The sequence below is a fragment of the Toxotes jaculatrix genome, chromosome 23, assembly GCF_017976425.1.
Source record: "Toxotes jaculatrix isolate fToxJac2 chromosome 23, fToxJac2.pri, whole genome shotgun sequence".
Lineage (NCBI taxonomy): Eukaryota > Metazoa > Chordata > Actinopteri > Toxotidae > Toxotes > Toxotes jaculatrix.
In genome coordinates, this window is record NC_054416.1 from 1,592,501 (window position 1) to 1,613,728 (window position 21,228).

General features: G+C 43.1%; 2 protein-coding genes and 1 long non-coding RNA gene across 4 annotated transcripts in view; 1 reads left to right on the top strand and 2 right to left on the bottom strand.

Annotated features, from left to right (window-relative positions):
* LOC121177025 overlaps nucleotides 1–3,548 on the bottom strand; it is a 4,594-nt gene extending 1,046 nt beyond the window's left edge. Inside the window, exons 1-3 of the long non-coding RNA XR_005893151.1 lie at nucleotides 3,412–3,548; nucleotides 1,117–1,172; nucleotides 788–882 (exon numbers count right to left, since the gene is read on the bottom strand). This is a non-coding gene — a long non-coding RNA (uncharacterized LOC121177025). The remainder of the gene's footprint in view (nucleotides 1–787; nucleotides 883–1,116; nucleotides 1,173–3,411) is intronic.
* The window catches only part of LOC121177024 (FERM domain-containing protein 7), a 5,886-nt gene extending 1,246 nt beyond the window's left edge, over nucleotides 1–4,640 (top strand). Inside the window, 11 exon segments of the mRNA XM_041031211.1 lie at nucleotides 1,072–1,230; nucleotides 1,232–1,307; nucleotides 1,478–1,556; nucleotides 1,724–1,821; nucleotides 1,961–2,075; nucleotides 2,161–2,308; nucleotides 2,602–2,697; nucleotides 2,814–2,977; nucleotides 3,075–3,143; nucleotides 3,253–3,328; nucleotides 3,420–4,640. Coding sequence (XP_040887145.1) covers nucleotides 1,072–1,230; nucleotides 1,232–1,307; nucleotides 1,478–1,556; nucleotides 1,724–1,821; nucleotides 1,961–2,075; nucleotides 2,161–2,308; nucleotides 2,602–2,697; nucleotides 2,814–2,977; nucleotides 3,075–3,143; nucleotides 3,253–3,328; nucleotides 3,420–4,640 — 2,301 coding nt within the window.
* Nucleotides 4,641–5,662: 1,022 nt separating this feature from the next.
* On the bottom strand, nucleotides 5,663–20,818 carry stk26 (serine/threonine protein kinase 26). 2 transcript variants are annotated; one of them, XM_041031283.1, is made up of 12 exons: nucleotides 20,528–20,818; nucleotides 11,749–11,817; nucleotides 11,437–11,598; nucleotides 11,149–11,205; nucleotides 10,670–10,778; nucleotides 10,360–10,517; nucleotides 8,342–8,527; nucleotides 7,872–8,014; nucleotides 7,620–7,716; nucleotides 7,406–7,468; nucleotides 7,195–7,322; nucleotides 5,663–6,943 (listed from the first exon to the last, which is right to left on the bottom strand). In XM_041031283.1, exons 1-12 carry the CDS (start codon nucleotides 20,546–20,548, stop codon nucleotides 6,928–6,930), a joined length of 1,209 nt encoding a protein of 402 aa, XP_040887217.1. In that variant the 5' UTR covers nucleotides 20,549–20,818; the 3' UTR covers nucleotides 5,663–6,927. The 2 variants fall into 2 exon arrangements, with proteins under 2 accessions (XP_040887217.1, XP_040887216.1); XM_041031282.1 differs by having other exon boundaries at nucleotides 7,186–7,322.
* Nucleotides 20,819–21,228: the final 410 nt, after the last annotated feature.

The following is a 21,228-nucleotide window of genomic DNA, read 5'->3' on the forward strand; positions in this document are numbered from 1 at the left end:
AATCCTCCAGCCTCCAGGGCAAAACCCCAATTAATGATCAGATGCCGAGAAAAAGAAAAGATGGACAGGCTGATGTAAAGAGAGCTGACAGACACATGGTCTTCTCTTCTATGTATATAGATTTTTTTTTTATTCCATTTGTTGTTAATTCTTTTAAAATGGATTTAAGAACGTGAGCAGGAAATACTTATGATAAAGCTGCAGGCTGCTTATCGTGGTATTATAAAGACGGTGACAGTAAAGTTTTTACTCCATTCCGCTCCATTGAAACTAACTGCTCTGCTGTTCTGGGGGCAGCCATTTGTTTCCACTAATCATGGGTTAGGCCTGTGTTCTCTTTATAATCGGTTACAGCTGCTCTCTCCCTCCTCTTCCTCCCTCTTCCTCTCCCTCTTACTCCCTCCTTCATGACAAGTTAATGAGGGACGTCCAGTGACCACCACCAGGGCAGTAAACACCGGCTAGCAGACAGCAAACACTAAAAACACCTTGTGTCGCTGCAGTAAGGGAACAGTGCACAAGCAGCATCTCAGTAATTAGGTAGATGAGAGAGAAAGGGAGGAAGACAGAGGGATAGAAAGAGAAATGAGAGAGAGAAGGCAAGAAGACGAGTGTAAGGAGTAAACAAAGGTTATTGTGTTCATATTCCTGTTCTTCCTTATTCACAAATGAAGATTTATTTGAAGATGAGTCCGAACGAGAACGTGCACGTACTGTGCTGTAATCATTCATTTAGTGCTGCTGACACCTGCTTTTTCGTTGCCAAAGCTTTAAGGACTCCGTTTACCTTTGGAAAAATCTCATTTTAACGTGACAGAGGAGAAGGCAGCTCGTTCCCCAAAGAGCTCGCGCTGAAAACAACGAGCACCAGGTTCATCTCGCCTGTAACAGTGAATGCAGTTAGTGAATACATTAAACAAACTCTCATTATGCAAAGTTCTATTGAAGTGAAGTGAGTTGTAGCACATTTAGCAGGAGTTCCCCTGAGTGTCCCTGGACTCCAGTTTTCAGAGTTTCTTAATTAAAAAATCCAATTATCCCTCTAACTTTAATTCTCTCTCTCTCTCTCAGCAAAAGGTTTTAGGAGGTGACTTCTTCAACAAAGTGTGTGGTCACCTGAAGCTGCTGGAGAAGGAGTACTTTGGACTGGAGTTCAGACACCACACTGGCAACTATGTAAGAAACACAAAAACACACACAACACTTCAGTTTCTCCCTCACATATAGAGTATAATTTTTTTTTTTTATGTGTAACATGATGCAGGTTTGGTTGGAGCTGCTGAAGCCACTGGCCAAACAGATTAAATGTAAGTCACATAAATAATTAGTTTTCTTTTAATTTAAGTGATGCTAATTTTCCAAAATGTAAACGAATATAGTTTCTAGCTGTCTTTATCGATGACGTCTCTCAGTATCCTTGACTCTCTGTGTCCCGTCTTCTGTAAACCCCTCATTTACTGTTCCTCCTCTCTGTCAGACACCAACGATCTTTTCTTCAGGTTTATAGTCAAGTTCTTCCCACCGGACCCGGGGCAACTTAAGAGAGGCCTCACCAGGTAACGGTGTTCGTCTTTGTGTGTGTTCCTAAACATGTTTGTGTGCAAACGGTGCTGCATGTTAAATATTTTTAATCAAAAATATTAAAAAATAAAAATTCAATACTGGTGACAGTATTGTGATTTTCCTCCTATCATCTTTTAACACATGGTGTGTGTGTGTGTAGGTATCTTTTTGCCTTACAGATAAAGCAGGACCTGTCTAACGGCAGTCTGACCTGTAATGACAACAGCGCTGCCCTGCTGGTCTCTCACATTTTGCAGTGTAAGCATAAAAATACAGTAAAATAAAATCTGCATGTCATATCTGAAATATCTGCCAGGTCATGTTTACCATCCAGAGGTGAAACTAAGTCAGCAGGACTAGTTTAATTACTCTGGATGCTTGTGTGTGTGTGTTACAGCAGAGCTAGGGGACTATGACGAGGAGCTGGACTGTCACCATTTGGAGATGAAGCAGTACGTCCCCAACCAGGAATATCTCGACCACAAGATCAGCAAGTTCCACAAGAGACACAGGTGAGCTGAGGATCTTTGTCGCATTCGGGACGTGTTCGGTCGCTACAGCCTGCATTCGTCATTCATCCCCGGTCTCTCTCTGTAGAGGCGTGTCTCCAGCAGACTCGGACATCCACCTGCTGGAGGTGGCGAGGAAGCTGGACATGTACGGCATTAGGCCTCACCCAGCCCACGACGGAGAGGGAATGAGGATCAACCTGGCCGTCACACACTCCGGCGTGCTGGTCTTTCAGGTACGTGGTTGATGGTTTTAACTTAACGTACACAATGATTTTAATTTTTTTTTAAATAAAGCTGGGAGCTACATGTTCTTGCTAACAGGCCACTGGGCAGCTTGGCTTTAGGGATGACAGGGTTAGTTTGTTGGTCCATCACTTTGGTCCAGACTGCATTGCCATAATATTTGGTACAGATGTTCATGGTCTCCAGAGGGTGAATCCTAATGACTCTGGTGACACCCTGACTTTTCATAATTCAGTAAGTTAAATTACAGCCTGTTGTTGCCTTTTCCACTGTGTTTTTCCAGGGAAACACCAAAATCAACACTTTCAGCTGGGCGAAGATCCGCAAGCTGAGCTTCAAACGCAAACACTTCCTCATCAAACTGCACGACAAAGTCGGGGTGAGGACGTGACCAAGGCAGCGTCTGCCGACAGTCATCGAACTGGATAACAGCATGTTATTCAACTGTGTGTCGTATGTATGTATTGATTCAAGTGTTGTGTGGTATCCATCCAGCCATCGTGTAAGGACACACTGGAGTTTTCCATGGCCAGTCGAGATGTATGCAAATCGTTCTGGAAGATGTGTGTAGAGTACCACGCCTTCTTCAGACTGGCTGAGGAGCCGAAGGCAATACACAAAACACTGCTGTCCTGTAAGGGCTCCAGCTTTAGATACAGGTAACACACACACTTCCACCTGATCCTGCTCTGACGTATCAGGATGTCGTCTGGGATGAAGGCGTGTTAGTGCTTAATGTGTGGTTTTGTGTGGCAGTGGGCGGACACAGAAACAGCTGCTGGAGTGTATGGGATCAGGGGAAAAGAAGCCGTCACATTTTGAGAGGTGAGAATAAATTCACCAGCACGATTCTAGTGTGTGAGACCACGTGATCAAAGTACACGCTGATTCTGAAATACTTGTACTATTTCATCTTTTCTTTTCTTGTCTGTAGGACTTACTGTCAGTCAGACTACGATCCCCGACAGTGTCGGTCGTCTCCCGATCTCCTCACCGACGTCTCCAAACAAGTAATAAATGCCAATTAATCAATAATAAACATAATTGTTAGCTGTAGCCCAAATGAGACAAGTCTAATGTTTGTGTGTCTTACCTCCTAAGCTGTATGAGCACACACATCCCTTCCCTCGGTCGGGCCGTGCCTTGGCCGTCCGCAGTCAGGATGAGTTGGACCCACGTCACCAAGGTGTAAACGACATCGAAATCCGAGGAGGAGGGGCTAAACGCAGCCAATCATCTGTCGAGGTCACCCAGAGGCCCCACCCTCTCTCTCAAGTCACTGTCCTCTCTCCTTCTCTCCACCAATCAACCCCCTCACCGAAGGTAAGGTCAGCTTCGACGTCTGTGATGGAGGACATGAGGGGCGGACGCATCGGGGCGCAGCGCCAAGCCCAAAGGCTAGCTGGGGTTTACGGCAACCGATCACGACGTCGGCCCAATCCGCAGCCACACCCAGACGCCGCACAGCAGTTAGTTCTTCTTTACCCAAACAGCCCTGCCTACCAGTATCACCCCATCCTCCCAACATTCCCATTGGCTGGTTCCTCGCCGCTCAACCGACACCCCTACTTGACAGACTACGTTGCTGTTTCTTCACTGGAGCGTTTGCCACAGGCAAGAAGGCGGGATTACGTGACAATGGACGGCCTATCGCGGCCATCTTTCTACCCACTCAGCCACGATTCGCCGTCTCTTTCACCAATCAGGAGGAACCTCCGCCCCTCTGGCTCGGGCGGGCTGGGATTGGCCAGGGTTTACCAGCCGGGAAGCAACGGAGCAAGGTTCTTGGGCGTTGGACATACTGAAGCGGGGCATTACAGCGACGACTCCAATTTCCTCCCGGGGCTGCCTCGCCGCGCGGCCAGCCAACCAGATGTCAAGTTCCACCTTTCAAGGAGTTCAAACCCCGCCTTTAACCCTGCCTCTGAGTTTCGTCCCCTTGGTTACTACCCCCACCTGACACGCCCCTCCAGACCCACCTACCTCCCACTAAACTCCTCCCCTCTGCCCGATCGCCCCACCTCTCTGTGCATGATCGGAGGCACCACGGGGAGCTACAGCGACTCGGACCCTGAGGTTTTCTACCCGTATTATTGCCCACCTCCCCCGCTGGGGAAGATGATACGGTCTGCCGGACTAGCCAGGATGAGGTTTTCCTCTGGGAGCCTCCAACTGGACGAGGAGGAAGAAGGGGAGGAGGAAGAGGAGGAGGATGGAGCAGCGAAAGAGAAGGCAAAAAAGGAATTAGAGGAGAAGGAAGAAAAGACAGCACGAAGTGACGAGACTAAAGGTGCTGCGAAGGTTACAGAGGTCACACTGTAGATAAAGATGAAAACATTTTACACATGGAAACAAACGCACAGGTTCATGAAATGATCACATTCAAAACGGGCGGGAAGGTTTTTAAAAGCACATCCACTACAGGCTGTAGATAAGACAACTGCGATAAATGTGATGGTTTTGTGTGTATGAGAAGTGTGTTGTTGTTGTTGTTGAGGCGTTTGAGCACGTGAAATGTTCTGTTTTTGCCTTGTTTTAGTGAAAACCTCAGACACCGGCTGCTGTTCAACAGCCACATCATGGGTACAACCTCACAAACTTTTGATCTATCATCAACCATCACCTGTGGTCATGAGCTTCAGGTGGTGTAGAGCCGCCGCTCCTTCACGTGGAGGAAGGAGCCCGCTGACGAGGTTGGATATCTGATGACGATGCCTCCTGGGCGCCTTCCTCTGGAGGTTTTCAGGGCATGTCCAGCGCTGGAGAGCTTATATATCTCATTTGGTTTGGGAATGTCTCAGGATCCTCCGGGAGGAGCTGGAAAACACTGCTGGGACATCTGGACTGTGGTGCCAGCTCCTGCATAAGAGGAGGAAAAGGGATGGATGGGTTTTATTTTTGTATCTTTGGCAGCAGGATCGATCAGGTATGATAGAATTTATTGATTTCTGAGATCTGAGATCCTGTAATCAAACCTCCAGGTTAGTCAATACTCTGAAGACTGATATGAAACTCTGAGTGTTCTGTCAGTGCCACAGTTACATAGGAAAACTTTCTGGTTGATCGAGTCGAGCAATGAAACTGTAATATTGTATGAATGATTCTCGTGAATTCTCAAGAAAAATGTGAACTTAAAGACTTTTTTTGTTTCTATAAAACATCTGAATTTGTGAATAAAGGATTATACACGAGAAGTGTGACATGATCAAATTAAATTCTATTAAATTCATCTGGTATGCTCAGTATAATTCACCATATTATTATGTCTAAACTGATAATAGTATATAAACATTGTGATAATAAAAGAAACAGGAAACAACAACAAAAAAAATCAACAGAAGCCGTAAAGGTTATACATCTTTCTTGTGACTTTCCCTTCAGAGAAATCTCACAAAAGTAAAGAAACTGATGAAAAACAAGTTTCTCAATCAAACTTAAATATTTATTCATAAAACTCTAAGTCCCGCTACAAAAAAAAAACATTATTGTAAAATCTTACATCTTTCATTTTACATTTCCCCCCCTCAACAAGCATCGTATCGTATCCCTTATGATATATAAAAAAAAGACAAAAATATACAATGACCAAGTTTTATAGTGTCTTTGGTACAAACTGTCAGTAATACCTTTGATTACAGTTCCGACCTGTGCCATTTTCCAATGTCAGGTAATGAAAACAACATCCTAACACATCAAGAATGATGTCGAAAGCACATCAACATTCAGACGCAAACTTGATGGATACTGAAAAAGGGATTTTTAATGAGCGTGTGGAAGAAGATCTTTCATCACAGAAATTTTAATTTAACCAAAAACAAACGTCTTCACCCAAATCAGCGTCTAGATTTCACCATTTCTACCGACTCATTAGACTCTTTTTTTTTTTTTTTTCTTTTTGTCCTCAGAATAGTTTCAGTGGTGGAATACATCTCTGAAGGACAGAGCTGGACTGAAACCCAGGATCAGGGAACTGTAATTGAAAAGCATTACTGAAGACATCAAAACAAATGCAATATTGGCATATTATTTGTCTCAAGTGCTACTCAACAAACATATAGAAATATACAAGGTCAAGGCAAGCCGTGACACAGAACATCCCACTGCTGATGGCGAGAGCCCTCTCCTATGTATTTTGCATCATTAAGAAAAGTGAACGTCTTTTCTGATTAAACGACTGATTGAGAGAAGAATTAAGGCACGTGATGGTAATTTAGAGCGTTTAGGAAGACGACTTACGGACTTAAGCTTGAATTAGGTCACGAAATGGTTTGTTTTATTTCAACCGAATTCAAAACTTAAGCTCAAGACGTGATTGAAATTGAGGAAAAAGTTGTTTCTTCTTTCCAAAGTGCAGCTTTCAAATCCAGTCAGGGGAGGAAGGTCTTCAACCAGCAGCAGTGAAAATATATATATATATATTTAATATATAGTGTATATATTACATTAGTAGTGTGTGTGTGTGGTTGTGTGAGAGTGTGTGTGTGTGTGTACAGCGAGGAGACATCGCACAGCAAATGTCCTCTGATTCCAATCATCCAGCAGCGTCACCGGATACACAGTCTGTCCTCCTTTTATACCGTCCTCTCTCCATGTGTCCATCCTTTGTCCTTCAGTTGGTCGTGAATCTGACGGAGTAAAATCAGGAGGAGGGAGAGAGAAAGGAAGACGTCTGGTAAATGATCTGAAGGAGGAAGACACGGAAATCTTGTTCCGAACAACACTAAGGACGAGAGCACGGCAGCCTTAAAAAAAAGAAGTGACCAAAGACCCACTGCCGGAAATATGACAGAGTAAAGAAATCACGTGAGGAAACAGAGACACAAACAAAGGGAAAGGAAAGAGTTGATTTAAAAAATGACGAACGTACTTCTGGTACCTGGCAATGATGTGCGTGACCATCCTGTCCGTGATACCTGGACAGACCTCTTCAGCCAACCGGATGTTGCGTTCCAGCTCCTCAATGGCCAAGCGCTGCTCAGAGTGCTCCTTATGCTGCTGCTTCAACTGCAGCAGGACAAAGCAGTGTAGAATTATTTTTTATTTTTTAATAATGAGCATCTATATAAAGCCAGAGTCTGAGCACTGACCTCGGTGAAGACAGGAGAGATGACTGTGGTCAGACTGGCAGATTTACTCAGCTGATCCTGAACCTGGGGGGAGGAAGAGGAGGAGGAAGAGACAGAGGAAGAGGATGAAAAGGAAAAATATTTCACACACAGCTGAAGAACGTGGGACATGTTTGACGAGCAGTTCGTCCTCTCACACACAGACACCGTACATTCACAAAGAGACGGCACTGACCGTTCCATTGAGAACCTTCCTGCCCTCCGTCTTCTTCTTCCGAACAGTGGTGAAGGACCACTCAGGAGACTCATTGTTCTCTTTGTTACTGGACTCACTTTACACACACACACACAAAAACAGGTGCACACACACTTGTGTTACTCACTGAGCCATGAAAAAATACTGTAGCTGTATTTAGCCGTTAAAAAACAACAGCAGCATTAGCATCTGAAAATGAAGCTGGCGCTGCAGCTAACGTTATTAAATCACCTGTCAGAGTCCTCAGAGCTGCTGTCGCTGTGCCCCTCCTCCTTCCACCTCCTGTACCTGTCAATCAGCTCACTGAGGTAGGACGTCTTCTTACAGTGTTTGACGATGAACTTGTGTTTGAGGAGCTCCTTGGCTGTGGGACGCTGCATGAAGACAGAGACAAGGTTTACTGTGTAATTTCTCTTTGGTCGACTTTATATGGAGGGGTAGCTGTTACTCCACCAGGGGGCAGCAAGATGCAACCACAACCACGCATAATGAAGTGAAGCTGGCTTAAAATGAATGACATGAAAAAGTCCACTGCTCCACATTAAGTTTACAAACTGCAGCAGAAAAAACAAAGTTTTTTATTTCGAATTTTTATAATGGAAGGCGCTGATCTTTTTATTTTCTATCTCAATCAGACCTATAAAAACACAGACTTTATCTGTGTGTGTGTGTGTGTGTGTGTGTGTGTGTGTGTGTCTTACGAAGGCAGGGTCCTTGTTGAGACAGGCCTCTGTGAACTCTTTGAAGCTCTTGGAGAAATCTCCGTTCAGCGTCGGGGGCGGAGATTTGGGGATGTGGAAGAGAACTCGCATCGGATGCATGTCCGAGTTCGGAGGTTCGCCCTTGGCGAGCTCGATGGCGGTGATGCCCAGCGACCAAATGTCGGCCTGGAGAGACACACACAGTCATCACATCCGAGAGGCTGGAGCTGTGCAGCTTGTGGTACTTTTAATTGATGAATAACGTAAACAATGAATCAGTTATATCAAAACTGTTGATTACATTTTCTGTACATAAATTTCTCCACGATTTAGTTTCAAGCTAAAGTTTGTTCACTTGTGTCACATGTTCACATGTTCACATGAATCAAGGTGACACAGCTGTTCATACAGGGACGCAAACACACACTGAGCGAGGTGAGCAGGACGAGAGCTGTGAGGCTGACGTCTGTAACACCAACTAACCATATGTCGACCTGGCCAAGAACACACACACACACACACACAAAAGTAAACACAAAGACACACAAACTCAGAAGTTACACATACACACAGGTTCAATATCACATCCTCTCAACTTGCTCCAATAACCATGTGTCAGCTCAGGTAAGGAGCAGACATGACCTCGCACTCATACACACACACACAGACACACACAGACACAGACACACACACACACACACACACACACACACACACACACACACACACAGACACACACACACACACACACACAGACAGACGTTGTACAGTCGTAGCAGAGCTGCTCGGTGTCACATTACAGCAGGATGCTCGGCCACCGTTTGACTGTTAACTCCACCAGCTCCATTACTGTTACACACCGAACATATGGCAGCTTGTGATGGGAGCACAGAAACACACAACGCAAACACACACACACACAGACACACACACACAGACACACACCAGTCTTTAAATACAATAGCAGTCTATTTCGTTGTGAGCTTGTTCTGACTGATCAGGTTACGTCTGTTTACGTAACTCTTCGTGGTTTCTGCAAACGGTCTCTGGTGTCTGAACAAGTCCGACGTCGTCTGGTCTTGTCAGAGACATTTGTCTTATTATTTACCATCTGTACATTTACTCAGCAGTGAAAATACACAGTGGATGAGAGCATCAGTTAAAATCACCAAAACAGACAATTCATTTTCTGCCATATTTCGTTTTGTCTCCAGAGAATTTTCTTCATCTGTTTCTTTATTTTTATTTACTGTTAAATTTTATTTTTCTGCCTCAGTCTTTCATCTGACTCCAAAAACATGACGAACACAGACACACACAGGAAGACACGTAAACACAGACAGGACACGCACCCTATAAAATCCACACAAAGCCGAAAACTACACACCAACATGAATCAAACCACATCAATAGACAAAGTACACACACCCTAATGGATTTACCTCATTTCCAAAACATACCGAACTACACACACACACACGTACGCACACACACACATGTACGCGCACACACACCCTTCTCAGACATGTATTGAAACAAAGACAGAGAGCAGACATCAGCTCATTATGTAAATTCATAAAGGCATCTGTTTACTTTGTTGGTGGGTATCACAGTCTAACATCTGAACCAGCCGTTTGTGTGTGTGTGTGTGTGTGTGTGTGATGATAGCAGGTGCACTGATGAATGCATGAATGTTTGTTTGATTTGTGTGCATTCATTGCTGAATCATTCGCTGTGACAGAGTCAGATTTCTGAGGGAATCCCGTCCAGACTGAAAACAACTGGACGTTTTTAAGAGGAAAGTTGACTCCAACATTTCTCAGTGTGGTGCACACGCGTGGGCAGGATGGGGGTTTCTATTACATGCAAATAAAACCAAGAAGAAGTGTGGAAATAATGCAAATGGCCCAAAAGCCAACGGCAGCAACAAATCCACGTGGCTGAGGTTGTCGGGGCAACGGACAAACATGGTGAACAAAGGCAGCAGAGGAATCCCATGTTTTAAACTGGTGACCGACCTTGGAGTCGTAGGCGGACTGCTGGATGACCTCAGGAGCCATCCAGAAAGGCGTTCCCACGAACGTTTCCCTCTTGATCTGCGTGTCCGTCAGCTGACCGGCCACTCCGAAGTCCGCCAGCTTCACCTGACCGTGCTCTGACAGCAGGACGTTGGCAGCTACAGACAGTTATCGTCATGATTAGTATCGACTGTGATTAATCGGGATTCGCTTTACGTATTGTTTCGCTATCGAGTTTTGATTTTAAGACCGGCAGGTAGAGCAGCCGCTCAGGCCAATCAGAGGCTGTGGATTTTAATCCCATTCACACCTTTGATGTCTCTGTGGATCTTCTTCTCAGAGTGCAGGTAGTCGAGCCCCTTCAGGATCTCCTTCAACATGGTGGCAATCTGAGACTCATCGAACGGACCTGCCCTCAGCTGCAGACACACACACACACACACACACACCAGGTGATGAGACAGATATAAAACATTCACTGATTTGCCGGAGGCTGTACGTAGGAACTCAAACACACCCTGTTCAGTTTCATCTCAAACAAGTCTGAACACAGAAAATGTTTCTGACTAAACTGAGGGAATCATTTACCAGAGGGAGGCGCTAAAGTCGCCTTCTGAATGAAACCTTCACTTCATGAATAAATTTCAAAACTTAAGCCTTGTGCGTCCTTGCTGCTCGCAGCTTTGAGCTGTCTGCATTCTCTTTTCTCGCTACAAACAAACAAACAAATTACGTTTACTTTGCTGTCTCAAATCAATAAATCTTGTTGAAATCTGGTTTAAAACTCACCAAGTCGAGCGCTGAACCTCCACCAAGATACTCCATGATGATCCACAGTTTACTGCCCTGAAAGAAAGAGATTCATTATCTAAACTGACAGAAGACGAGAAGGAAATAATAGTGTTTCCATGAAAGCTTGAACTAAAGGTGCTTTTCAGTGCATAACTTGTATAAATGGAATCTTCTTTAATTTCCAGGTATCCTGTGCATTAGTAATATGGCTGAGGAGCAATGTTTTTACATTTCAGAATCAGCTTGAGAGAATGAAGCAGAATAAAAATGTGGAGTCCGTCTTACCTTCAGGTAGGAGCCGTAGTACTTGGTGATGTAAGGACTGTCGCACTGACTGAGAACTGTGATCTCCTGCTGGATATCCTCGATCTCATCCTCAGCCTCTTCCAGGTCAATGGTCTTTATGGCAACAACGCTCTGAGTGCGATTATCGATGCCTTTAAACACCTGGGGGTGGGGAGTCGACACAAAGAAAGATGGTGAGTTTCAAGAGAAGAGAAGAGAGAAGACAAGAAACTGTCTGTACTGACTCACACCAGTGAATACAGTAATAACTAAGAATAAAACAGGTATGATGTGAGGAATGAAACCACACACCTCTCCAAACGATCCTTTTCCAATTCGATCCAACTTAGTGAACAACTCCTCCGGATCAATCTGAGAGCTCTGAGAGGGAGAGGAGCAGAGAAGAGAAAAGACGAAAGGAAAATGGATTAAATCAAGTTTTCACTCAGAATAATTCAATCATTTCATTCACTTACACCCACTGGATCTTACTCCCAGAGCGAACGAGTATAAATGTATAGATGAGTGAACATTACAGGCAAAGCTACTTATTGCAAATATTAACATCTGGTTTAAAAATATGTACTGGGCCGTGTTTGAATGTTTATGTAACGGTGTACTGAGATGTTACTTAATGGGCTCTGTTATTTATAAAGTTTTCACTTTCATACTTATTTTTTATTTATTTACAGATTTTTTAATCTTTGTTTTGTAGAAATACACAAGTAAAATAGGGAGAAAGAAAAAAAAAAACAGAAATACAAAGTGAATTTTAAAAGATGTTTGTGTAAAACCTGAGGTACTGATGTATGAAGACCGCAAAAGCATTTCCATCACATTCCCAGAGACTCTGACTCTTATTCTCTCACACACAAGGCTTTGCAACACCACAGACATGTTGTCACCCCAGAGTGACACAAAGCCACAGACACACACACACGCACACACACACGGTCAAAAAAAAAAAAAAAAACCCATAAAACGCAGAAGGAAGCAAGCATGACAGTTAAAGATAACAGGAACTGAACACACACAGCTGCCTGACCACACACACACACACACTATACTTATCTCTCAGGGCTCATATTCATTTCCTAAACTCTACACTCTACAAAAAAAAAAGCTTGTGAATGTCATTCTTTCCACTTTGTGCTTTCAGACCTGAAAACACATTATGTCACTAACTCTCACAGCTATTTGTGTTTATGACCTAACAACAAGCGCCGCGGCGTTTAAATGCGATGTGTTCTGTGTGCGCTCTCTCCTGAGGGTAGACCCAGGTCACTGAAATCAAAAGTGCTCTTCCTCTGCGGAGCCTGGACGTGCTGAGCAAACGTCTCGCTTCGCACATTTTGGTTCTGCCAGGGGAAACGTGAGGGAGTCACCGGAGTCACATCAGCTCTGTGAGTCAAACAAACTTCAAAATGAAGCTGAACTTTATTGAACTTTTCAGTATTGACACAGCTTCTCATTATTTCAGCTGCAGCAAAGCAGCTCCGCTCCCTGTCTGTACGAAGCGTAGAGAGAGTCTCTGCGTTTCATGTGCTGCCATCATGGCCTCCACAAGCACTTCTTACGCAAGTCTGAGCAAAACACATACACACCATCTCTCACACACACACACACGCACACACACTCACACACACTCACACACACACACACACAAACAGAGAGCATGACACACGCTCACATTTGTACTTTAACTCCCAAGAATTGTTTGGAAAACATTTAATAACACACCCACAGCAGCGTATGATATTCCTATGATGCTGGTTGAGCTTCCTCTCTGAACTAAAAAAAGGAACAGTCACCACACACACACACACACACACACACACACACAGTGCCCACAATGTTGCCACACCCTGTCAGCAAATACAGTGGTTACTGTCTAATGATACTTTTAGTTTGGTACAGAGACGAAGAAGCAGAGATGAGAGACACAGAGATAAAATACGACACGACAGAAATCACAGTGTGATTCACAACACGTTCATATGAAAGCTTGGTCGTGACAAAACCAGTATCACTGTACACAACATATCAAAACAAACATCACCTGAAGAAAACTAAATCCAAAAACACATTCCTGTAAACTGAAAAAGTCACGTTTTAAAGTTCTAAATGTGCTTCTAGTTTCATAAAGTTTCATGAACAGCTGAGATCAAACAAAGTTTATGGAGTCTGGGTATTTTTAAAATCCACAGACACACACACACACACACACACACACACACACACACAACCACATGAACACATCATTTAAATGCCATAAAGCAGGGCTCAACAGATCATTTACAGGGTTAAATTTAACTCAGACTCAAAAATAACCACGACCTAAAACTTCAGCTGAAATGCGTAAACAGGGACGTCCAGGCAGCGCATTTCTTCCTGAGCCTACACCGTCAGCCATCGAGCAAAGAGAAAAAATCCTTCTCAGCAAATGTCAGAGTGCCGCTACGCCCCATTAAGACGGCGAGCACGTGAAATCGCTCAGTGCATCACATTTAACATCTGCTGTTTTATTCTGAGGGAATTCATCTGCCACACCACGTCCTCCAACACTGCTTTCTGCTAACAAAACAAACAGTAAATGATAAAAATAACCAGAAGTGTAAACCCATTTTCATCAGGCCTCTGAGTGACTGACACCTCCCTTAATCTCACCATAACCTTTTTTCTTTTTTTTTTTTTTTTTACAGTTGCTAATTACAGGGCAACATACCGTACTTCTTTATCAGTCCTGTAAGTACATGATGTTTAGTGACATTGTGCAACTGCACTCAGTTCAAACACCTGTGTGGGTGTGTGTGGAACACCTTGTCCTGCCGTCCAGTTTTCCCGTGTGGCTCATAATTAATGCTGAGATTATTAATCCACCAATCACTTAAACAGAGAGAGAGAGAGAGAGAGAGAGAGAGAGAGAGAGAGAGAGAGAGAGAGAGAGAGAGAGAGAGAGAGAGAGAGAGAGTCCACAGTCTCTCGCCCATGCCCTCCGGGGGGGAAACCCCACGGCTGGTTATATTATCATTACATCACAATTGACATCTAATTAGCTGGTTCCTGTGCTTCCTTATTGGCTCGAGGTGAATCATGAAGCACGTGGTAACTTTTCTCTGCATCACATTCACAGAGGAAAGTATTGATGAAGCATCACGATGTGGTTTGTAACTTGGTGATATTTCATTAAAGTGCTCAGAGAAATGCTCTCATATTTCTGCAACTGAATCTTCAAGTGTAATAAATAAAAGACATAAGATCAGAGACAGAGAGGACACACTCTGACCTTTCTGTCTCAGCGTGGTGAAAGAACAACAGTTGGAGGAGAGAAGGAAGTTAAACATTCAACGCTGGCTCAAACATTACAGAGCCCACAGTCTGTCCCTGTCCCTGTTACTGTGGACAACTTTCTACAAGACTCTGAGATGCAGACATCACCATGTAAAACTACCAGATTTCACAGTCAAAAATCAGCTCCAGTTAATGTTTGACTGCAGGGTAAATAATCTTTAAGCTACTGCGGGTAAGACACACAGTCTGGACATTTTCATTTCAGCTTATCATTTACAGAAATTCACGGAGAATTACAGGGATGCAAACAAACCCATTTTCAAGATTCATAAAAGGTGTTTCATATTAATGTTTAACTAAAAACACAATGTCAAGAGTGTGTTTAGATTATGTGCCTGGCTCTGATAAATCCTTGGCTGTAAAGCTGCCAGTTTTAATTATGCTGCCCTCAGGGAAGTAGCCTGGAAAATGATTCAATAACTATCAATTAAACTAAAAGTTTAACCTGAGCAGACTGTTAATTAGCAAACCAGCAGGATCACGGGATAAAGAAACGAAGTGTGAGAACACAAACCTTCGTATCAGCAAAGCAAACATCCTCTGAAAGCATGGAAGAACAGGACACAACAGACCCGTGGTTTCTAATTTAACTTCTGGCCTCGGCTTAGTTTCACGCAACACGGCTCCGTGTGGTGAGGAACTGTCTGTACAGTAACAATAACACACCAGAGCATCATCATCATCATCACTGCTCACAAAATGGCAGCAATGTGCACGATTGAACTTTACTACAGGTAGCTTACAAGCTGGAAATATGCAGAACAGAAGACATGTCTCTTAAACTTTCCTGAATATAAATACTGACCGCTGCTCATGTGCCAGAAATATAAAAACCAAAAATACAAATCAAAATAACATTAAAAAGAGGAACTCGTATGACTGAACTAAGCAGAGCTTCAACAGGAGCCTCGGCTGTACAAATAACCCAGATGATTATCTTCAGTCACATGAGGTAGGATTTGTTTGCTGAAATCTTTCATCAAACCAGGAGAATAAAGCAGAAATCACCTGAGAGCTGCGACAACCAGCTCATCAACGGATTAGTCAGTCGACAGGAGACTGTGGTAAATATTATCATTAATCAAATAATATTTTTTAGTCGTTCTTTAAGCAAAAAGGTCAAATGCTTTCCTGCTCCAGCTTCATGAACCTGAGAATTCTTGGTCACACATGACAGCGATGACACAAGATAAAACAAATTCCAGCAACGTAAGATAAAAGAAATTCTAAAACGGGGGAATTAAAACTGAATACAAAGACAAACAATATAAAGTAGAAGCAAATAAAATCAGGACAGTGTCTGTGATAAAGTCTAAAATTAACTATACCTGTATTCAATGTTCCCAAGATACATTACAGCACATTTTATCACGTTAGACTGAGTTTAAACAGAAAGAGAAGATTTAAAATATTACAGAAGATAAAGAGAAACACACACACACACACACACACCTGAGTTTTACAGCTGTAGGTTAAATGGCGATAAGGGAAACAGTGGTGATAAGAGGTAGATTCAGGTCAAAGAGAGACGCAGAGCTGGGTTTTAAAGGTCAGTGAACTCTGGTCCGTCCAACATGCAAACATTCAGCTGCCCGGCAAAACTTGGACAAGGCTGTGGAAACTCTGTACGAGTGAGAGAGTGAGAGAGAGAGAGAGAGAGAGAGGGAGAGAGAGAGAGAGAGAGAGAGAGAGAGAGAGAGAGAGAGAGAGAGAGAGAGAGAGAGAGAGAGAGGGAGAGAGAGGGAGAGAGAGAGAGAGAGAGGGAGAGCTCCATGTTTTTACTAACAAGTGGTGTCCAAATATTCAGACAAAAAAGCTGTGTGTGTGTGTGTGTGTGTGTGTGTGTGTGTGTGTTAGAGGTTAAAGGTCACAGCTGCTGGAGGAGGAAGTACAAACACAGCATTCTCAAAAATGACCTATTGCAGAGACGCATGATGTTAAAGCCTCAAAGCTCTTTAACATTTCCGGTAACAAAAAAAAAAAAAAAAGTGTTCATGAGAAACTTTTCCGACACTCGTTATTCAAACTGGATGTTTTTTTTTTAATGTGATGTACAACAGAATAATCAGTGAACATTTAGACTCAGCTCATGTGTTTAAATGGACTGATTTGTCCAAAAGCCCCCAAATCACTGATTTACCATCACAACAACAACAAAAAGCAAATTCTAACAATTAAGAGGCTGAAACGACAGAATGTTTGTCAGTGTCTTTATTTTAAACTCTGGACTGTCTGATCGTAAACACGATGTGACGCTGGCTGGTGTCGGAGGTTTCTAAAACTCAGGAGCTGTTTGTGACTTCTGTTTACACGCTCTGATCCAGGAAAAGGTGAATGTAAACAAACCAAATTCAGGAGCAGAGGAAAGTAGAAATGTTCTCCTGTGATTCACCCCAGAGAAAAGTTTCAGCCTGCTGGAGTTTGTGGTTACGTCACGACGGGATGCCTGAGAACTGGAGCTCTGAAAAAAGGTGCAGCCGTAAAAATTAAAGAGCAGAAGAAGAAGGAGGAGGAGGACACTCCCTGGTCTTTGATCGGGGCCATCTCTGTGGACACGCCTGCAGATGGCTTCCCCGCAATGTCTGCCACGCTGGAGACAACCTGTGCTGCTGCTGTACCTGAGAACCACCAGCTGATTTACTGCAGGGAGGTTCAACGCAAGAGCGCGGGAAAGTCTGTCTGAATCCGAGGAGCCGATCCCCCGCAGGAGTTACAGTTTACCAGAGAGACAGGAAGTCCTGTCTTTTCTGTTTTTCTTCATCAAGAAGGGTCAGAGGTCAGCTGAAGACATCAACTGAAGTCAGCAGGGATTCAGCGTCTTGCTCAAAAAGGCCTCAGTGCTGAGAAGTTCGAACCCGACGTGCTCACTGGTGTGTGAATGTGTGTGTGAATGGGTGAATGTGACTTGCAGTATAAAAGCGGAGTGGTTGAAAAGCGTTAATGCAGTTACCATTTCTGAGTGTGTGAGCTCTCTGTAAGCTGATGACAACTCCAACAGCGACTAGAGAGGAGGTGTCGCTCTCCTCTCCTCACGACAAAAACACTGAACCGTCATTCTATCAGAGAGGAAACAGCAAACTGGAAATAGGAACAAACCATCACAGGACACGGAAACTCTCCACTGGCACCCAACACACTCAAAGATGAACTAACAACCATTTCACAGGCAGCAATAAAAAGGTGTTCCCGTGTACCTGAGGGTGTGAGATCAGTCTAAGAATTTCCTGTTAACGACCTGCACGTCATCAATTAATCAAACACAAAACTCTAATCACACGGCGTCATATCAGCTTTAGACAGTGAGTCATCAGGTTTTATCAAGATACAACAATTCCTAGTGTTACACCGTCCATCAGCAGGACTCACTCACATTATTAGTTATAAAGATATAATGGCTTCTACTGCATCAGGAACTGTAAAGCAAAAGCAAACCATCCTGTGCATTCTGTGGTGTTGCAGCGTTTTTTGATTTATGATCTACAAATTTCACTCAAGACGTCAAACAGGAAATACGCACTGGTTCCAGCTTCTCTAATATGAATATCTGCTTTGGACAAACTGTCGGATCAGAAAAGGAATTTCAACGCATAAACTTCCACAGTGAAAACCTTGTAAATAACACAGCAAGCTGAGAAACTTGTGTAATGATTGCACAATTTCTAAGTTACTTCCGGCTAATTTTTCTGCATTATGTAACGTTTCTAACGAAAAGGACGTGAAAAGCATCTGTGATGAGCCAGTGACTCACTAAAGTCACTAAATCGTCAGTTCTCTGATGTTGATCGAGCTTTAGAAAAAATGAAGTGTTGGGATTTCACAACAGTGCAGTGTTGTTTATTGATTAGAAAAAGGAAAAGCCTAAAGATCCTAAAAAAAAAACAGCTACAGCTGCAATTATTTTCATTATCAACTAATTTGCTGCTTGTTTGATCTATAATGTGTCTGAAAACTCAGTTTACCTGAGCACATCATATCGCTTGTTTCGTTCACTCCAAAAGCTACTTTACATTCACGTCACCATCACAAAAGACCAAAACAACAGCGACTGAGAATCAGGAAGCAGCAAAATGTTAAAAAAACAAAAACAGTTCAAAAATGTGCATCTTTTTGGTCACTGTGAAGCAGCAGAGTAAAGCGGTCAACAGCTGACGATGATGATAATTTGTGTGTTCATCACCATGAACAACCCCTTTTGCATTACACACAGTCATCTGATCTATAGTTAATATGAAAATACTTCTAGCAGCAGCTTTAAGTTGTCAGAGGCCAAAGTGATTAAGTCACTTAAATGTTTATCTCAAAGCAAAAATAGCAAAAAAATTTTTTTTTACAGATTTCAGAAGTTTTTGGACTTTGGTCCCAAAACAAGACATTTCAGGACGACATCTTCAGCTAAGCAAAGGGTTTAGACAATCTCTTAACCCTTCCACGGCTAAACAGAAATAATGAGCAGATTAATCAATAATGAAAATAATCATTAGCTGCAGCCTTAGACAAAACTGGAGTATATTTCCTGCTGCTTAGTCAATCAAGTTGTTTGAACATGACACATCGCGCTGTGCTTCATCATCTCCTTGGCAGGTACAACACACATTTCTCCACCGCTCTCTGTGCTGCAGCAGCTGCTGGCGGGTGTCAGGTGTGTGTTGTTTTAACCAGCCTGTGACACCACCCCCCCATCCACCTGGGACAAACAGAGCAGGCAGAGCGAGAGAGCTGACAGCCAGGCAGCCAGTCCCACAGGTAGACACACCTGAGAGCCGGCCGAACAGGAGGCCGAATGCAGGGTTTAGCAACCTTATAACTCACCTTACACACCTTGTTGTGGCAGAAACACAGTCCATCTACTGATTTACCTTCAATAAACCACAACAAGAGTAATGCCAGAGTGCATTTTGTGAAATATCACATAAATCCAATGTTAAACCAGGTACGTGGCACAGAATAAGCAATGCAAAGTCACCGCTGAGCGACAAAGACCCAATATGGGTCACTAAAGAAGTATTACAGGAATATCATGGAGGCACAGACACCCGTGCTTACAGAGTGCAGTCCTATTATAGCCCATATCATAAAGCAGATAAAGCTACTGAGCTATAGATAATGTTAAAATAAGCTCACAGCCCCAGTGAGTCACTGTGTGAATATTACAGCAATGTACTCAGACAAAAAGAAAGTCTTTCTCTCTGAAGAATGCCAGAAAGTCACTATAACATCAGCACAGGATCCCAGAGGTACATAAGTGAACACAGGAACATTACAGGGTATATAAAGGGAGATCATAGTATCATAAAGTCTGTGGAGCATCAGCTTCATAATATAAGTCACTATATCAATGAACACGTTAGAAGATACAAACACCAGATCATCATTGTAAACTCTGAAGTATACAGCATATAGGAATACTGCATAGCAATGAATCTAAAGTACATTAAAATCAATATAGAGAGAAAACAGAAGCTATACAAATCAATTCATCACTTTAATGAGCTAATAAATTAACATTACACAGACTCTGGTTTACACTGCGCGCGGGGACTGGACACGGTTCATCTGAATAAAGAGTTCTGGAGGTTTCTATACCACATAAACACCTGGTAATGACTTTGAAATATATAAGGAAATGGCCTCTGGTTGGACAGTGTCTCTTCCACTATTGATAAACTCGTTTCGTTTCGCCTTAAAATGACGGAAAAAAGAAAAACTTCATGTGTACCCTTGCGTCCACCTTTCCACTCACCTGCATACCAGGAACTTCCATGGTTACTTCGAAGTATGAACGCCCTTTTCCTCCTCCAGGTTTGGGTGTTTTTCTTCTCCTTCTTCTCCTTTGAGTCTTGCTCTCTTTTATTTCCACTTCGAGCTCACCACATACAAAAAAAGTCCCAAAAACAGGTTTAACTTCGAAGAATAAATATATCCGACAGACAAGGCGGCGTGTTTGCAGGGAGCAGCGGCGGCAGAAAAAGTGAAGAAACGAACAAACTACAAACACACACACACACACGTCCTCAGAGAGTCTGCTGCAACAAAAAAGTGTTGAGCAAACGGGGAGGATGACGAGCTGGTTACTGCCTACTTCAAGGGAGGAGCGATACAGTGTCAGCTTTATACTGGAGGATGTTTACTGCCACCTTTTGTTTTTACAGTGTCAGTGTTTCTATCTATCTGTCTGTCTGTCTATCTCAGTGGGGTGTATTAAAAAACAAAAACACAAAAACTATGGAAAAAGTTGGAAATCAATAAAACAATTTTGAGGCTCGTGTTGCCTTCAGGTGCAACTCGTAAAGTTCAAAACACGACTTTTTTGCCTATGAACGTTCACACAGTATATTCATATGCACACATTGAGGTACGTGTTTTTAAGTTACTATAAGAAGAATCTGTCGATAACGGGCTGAATGTGACTCCTCTCACTGGTGTGAACTGGCCCTTTAAAAC

What these genes read in the sequence shown, in the direction of transcription:
- stk26 (XM_041031282.1), bottom strand. Translation starts at nt 20,548, where the DNA reads ATGGAAGTTCCTGGTATGCAG. An exon ending in GAAAAGGATCGTTTGGAGAG is followed by an intron (nt 11,599 to 11,748) that starts GTGTGTGGTTTC and finishes CCCCACCCCCAG; the next exon opens with GTGTTTAAAGGCATCGATAA. An exon ending in GATCCACAGAGACATCAAAG is followed by an intron (nt 10,518 to 10,669) that starts GTGTGAATGGGA and finishes AACTGTCTGTAG; the next exon opens with CTGCCAACGTCCTGCTGTCA.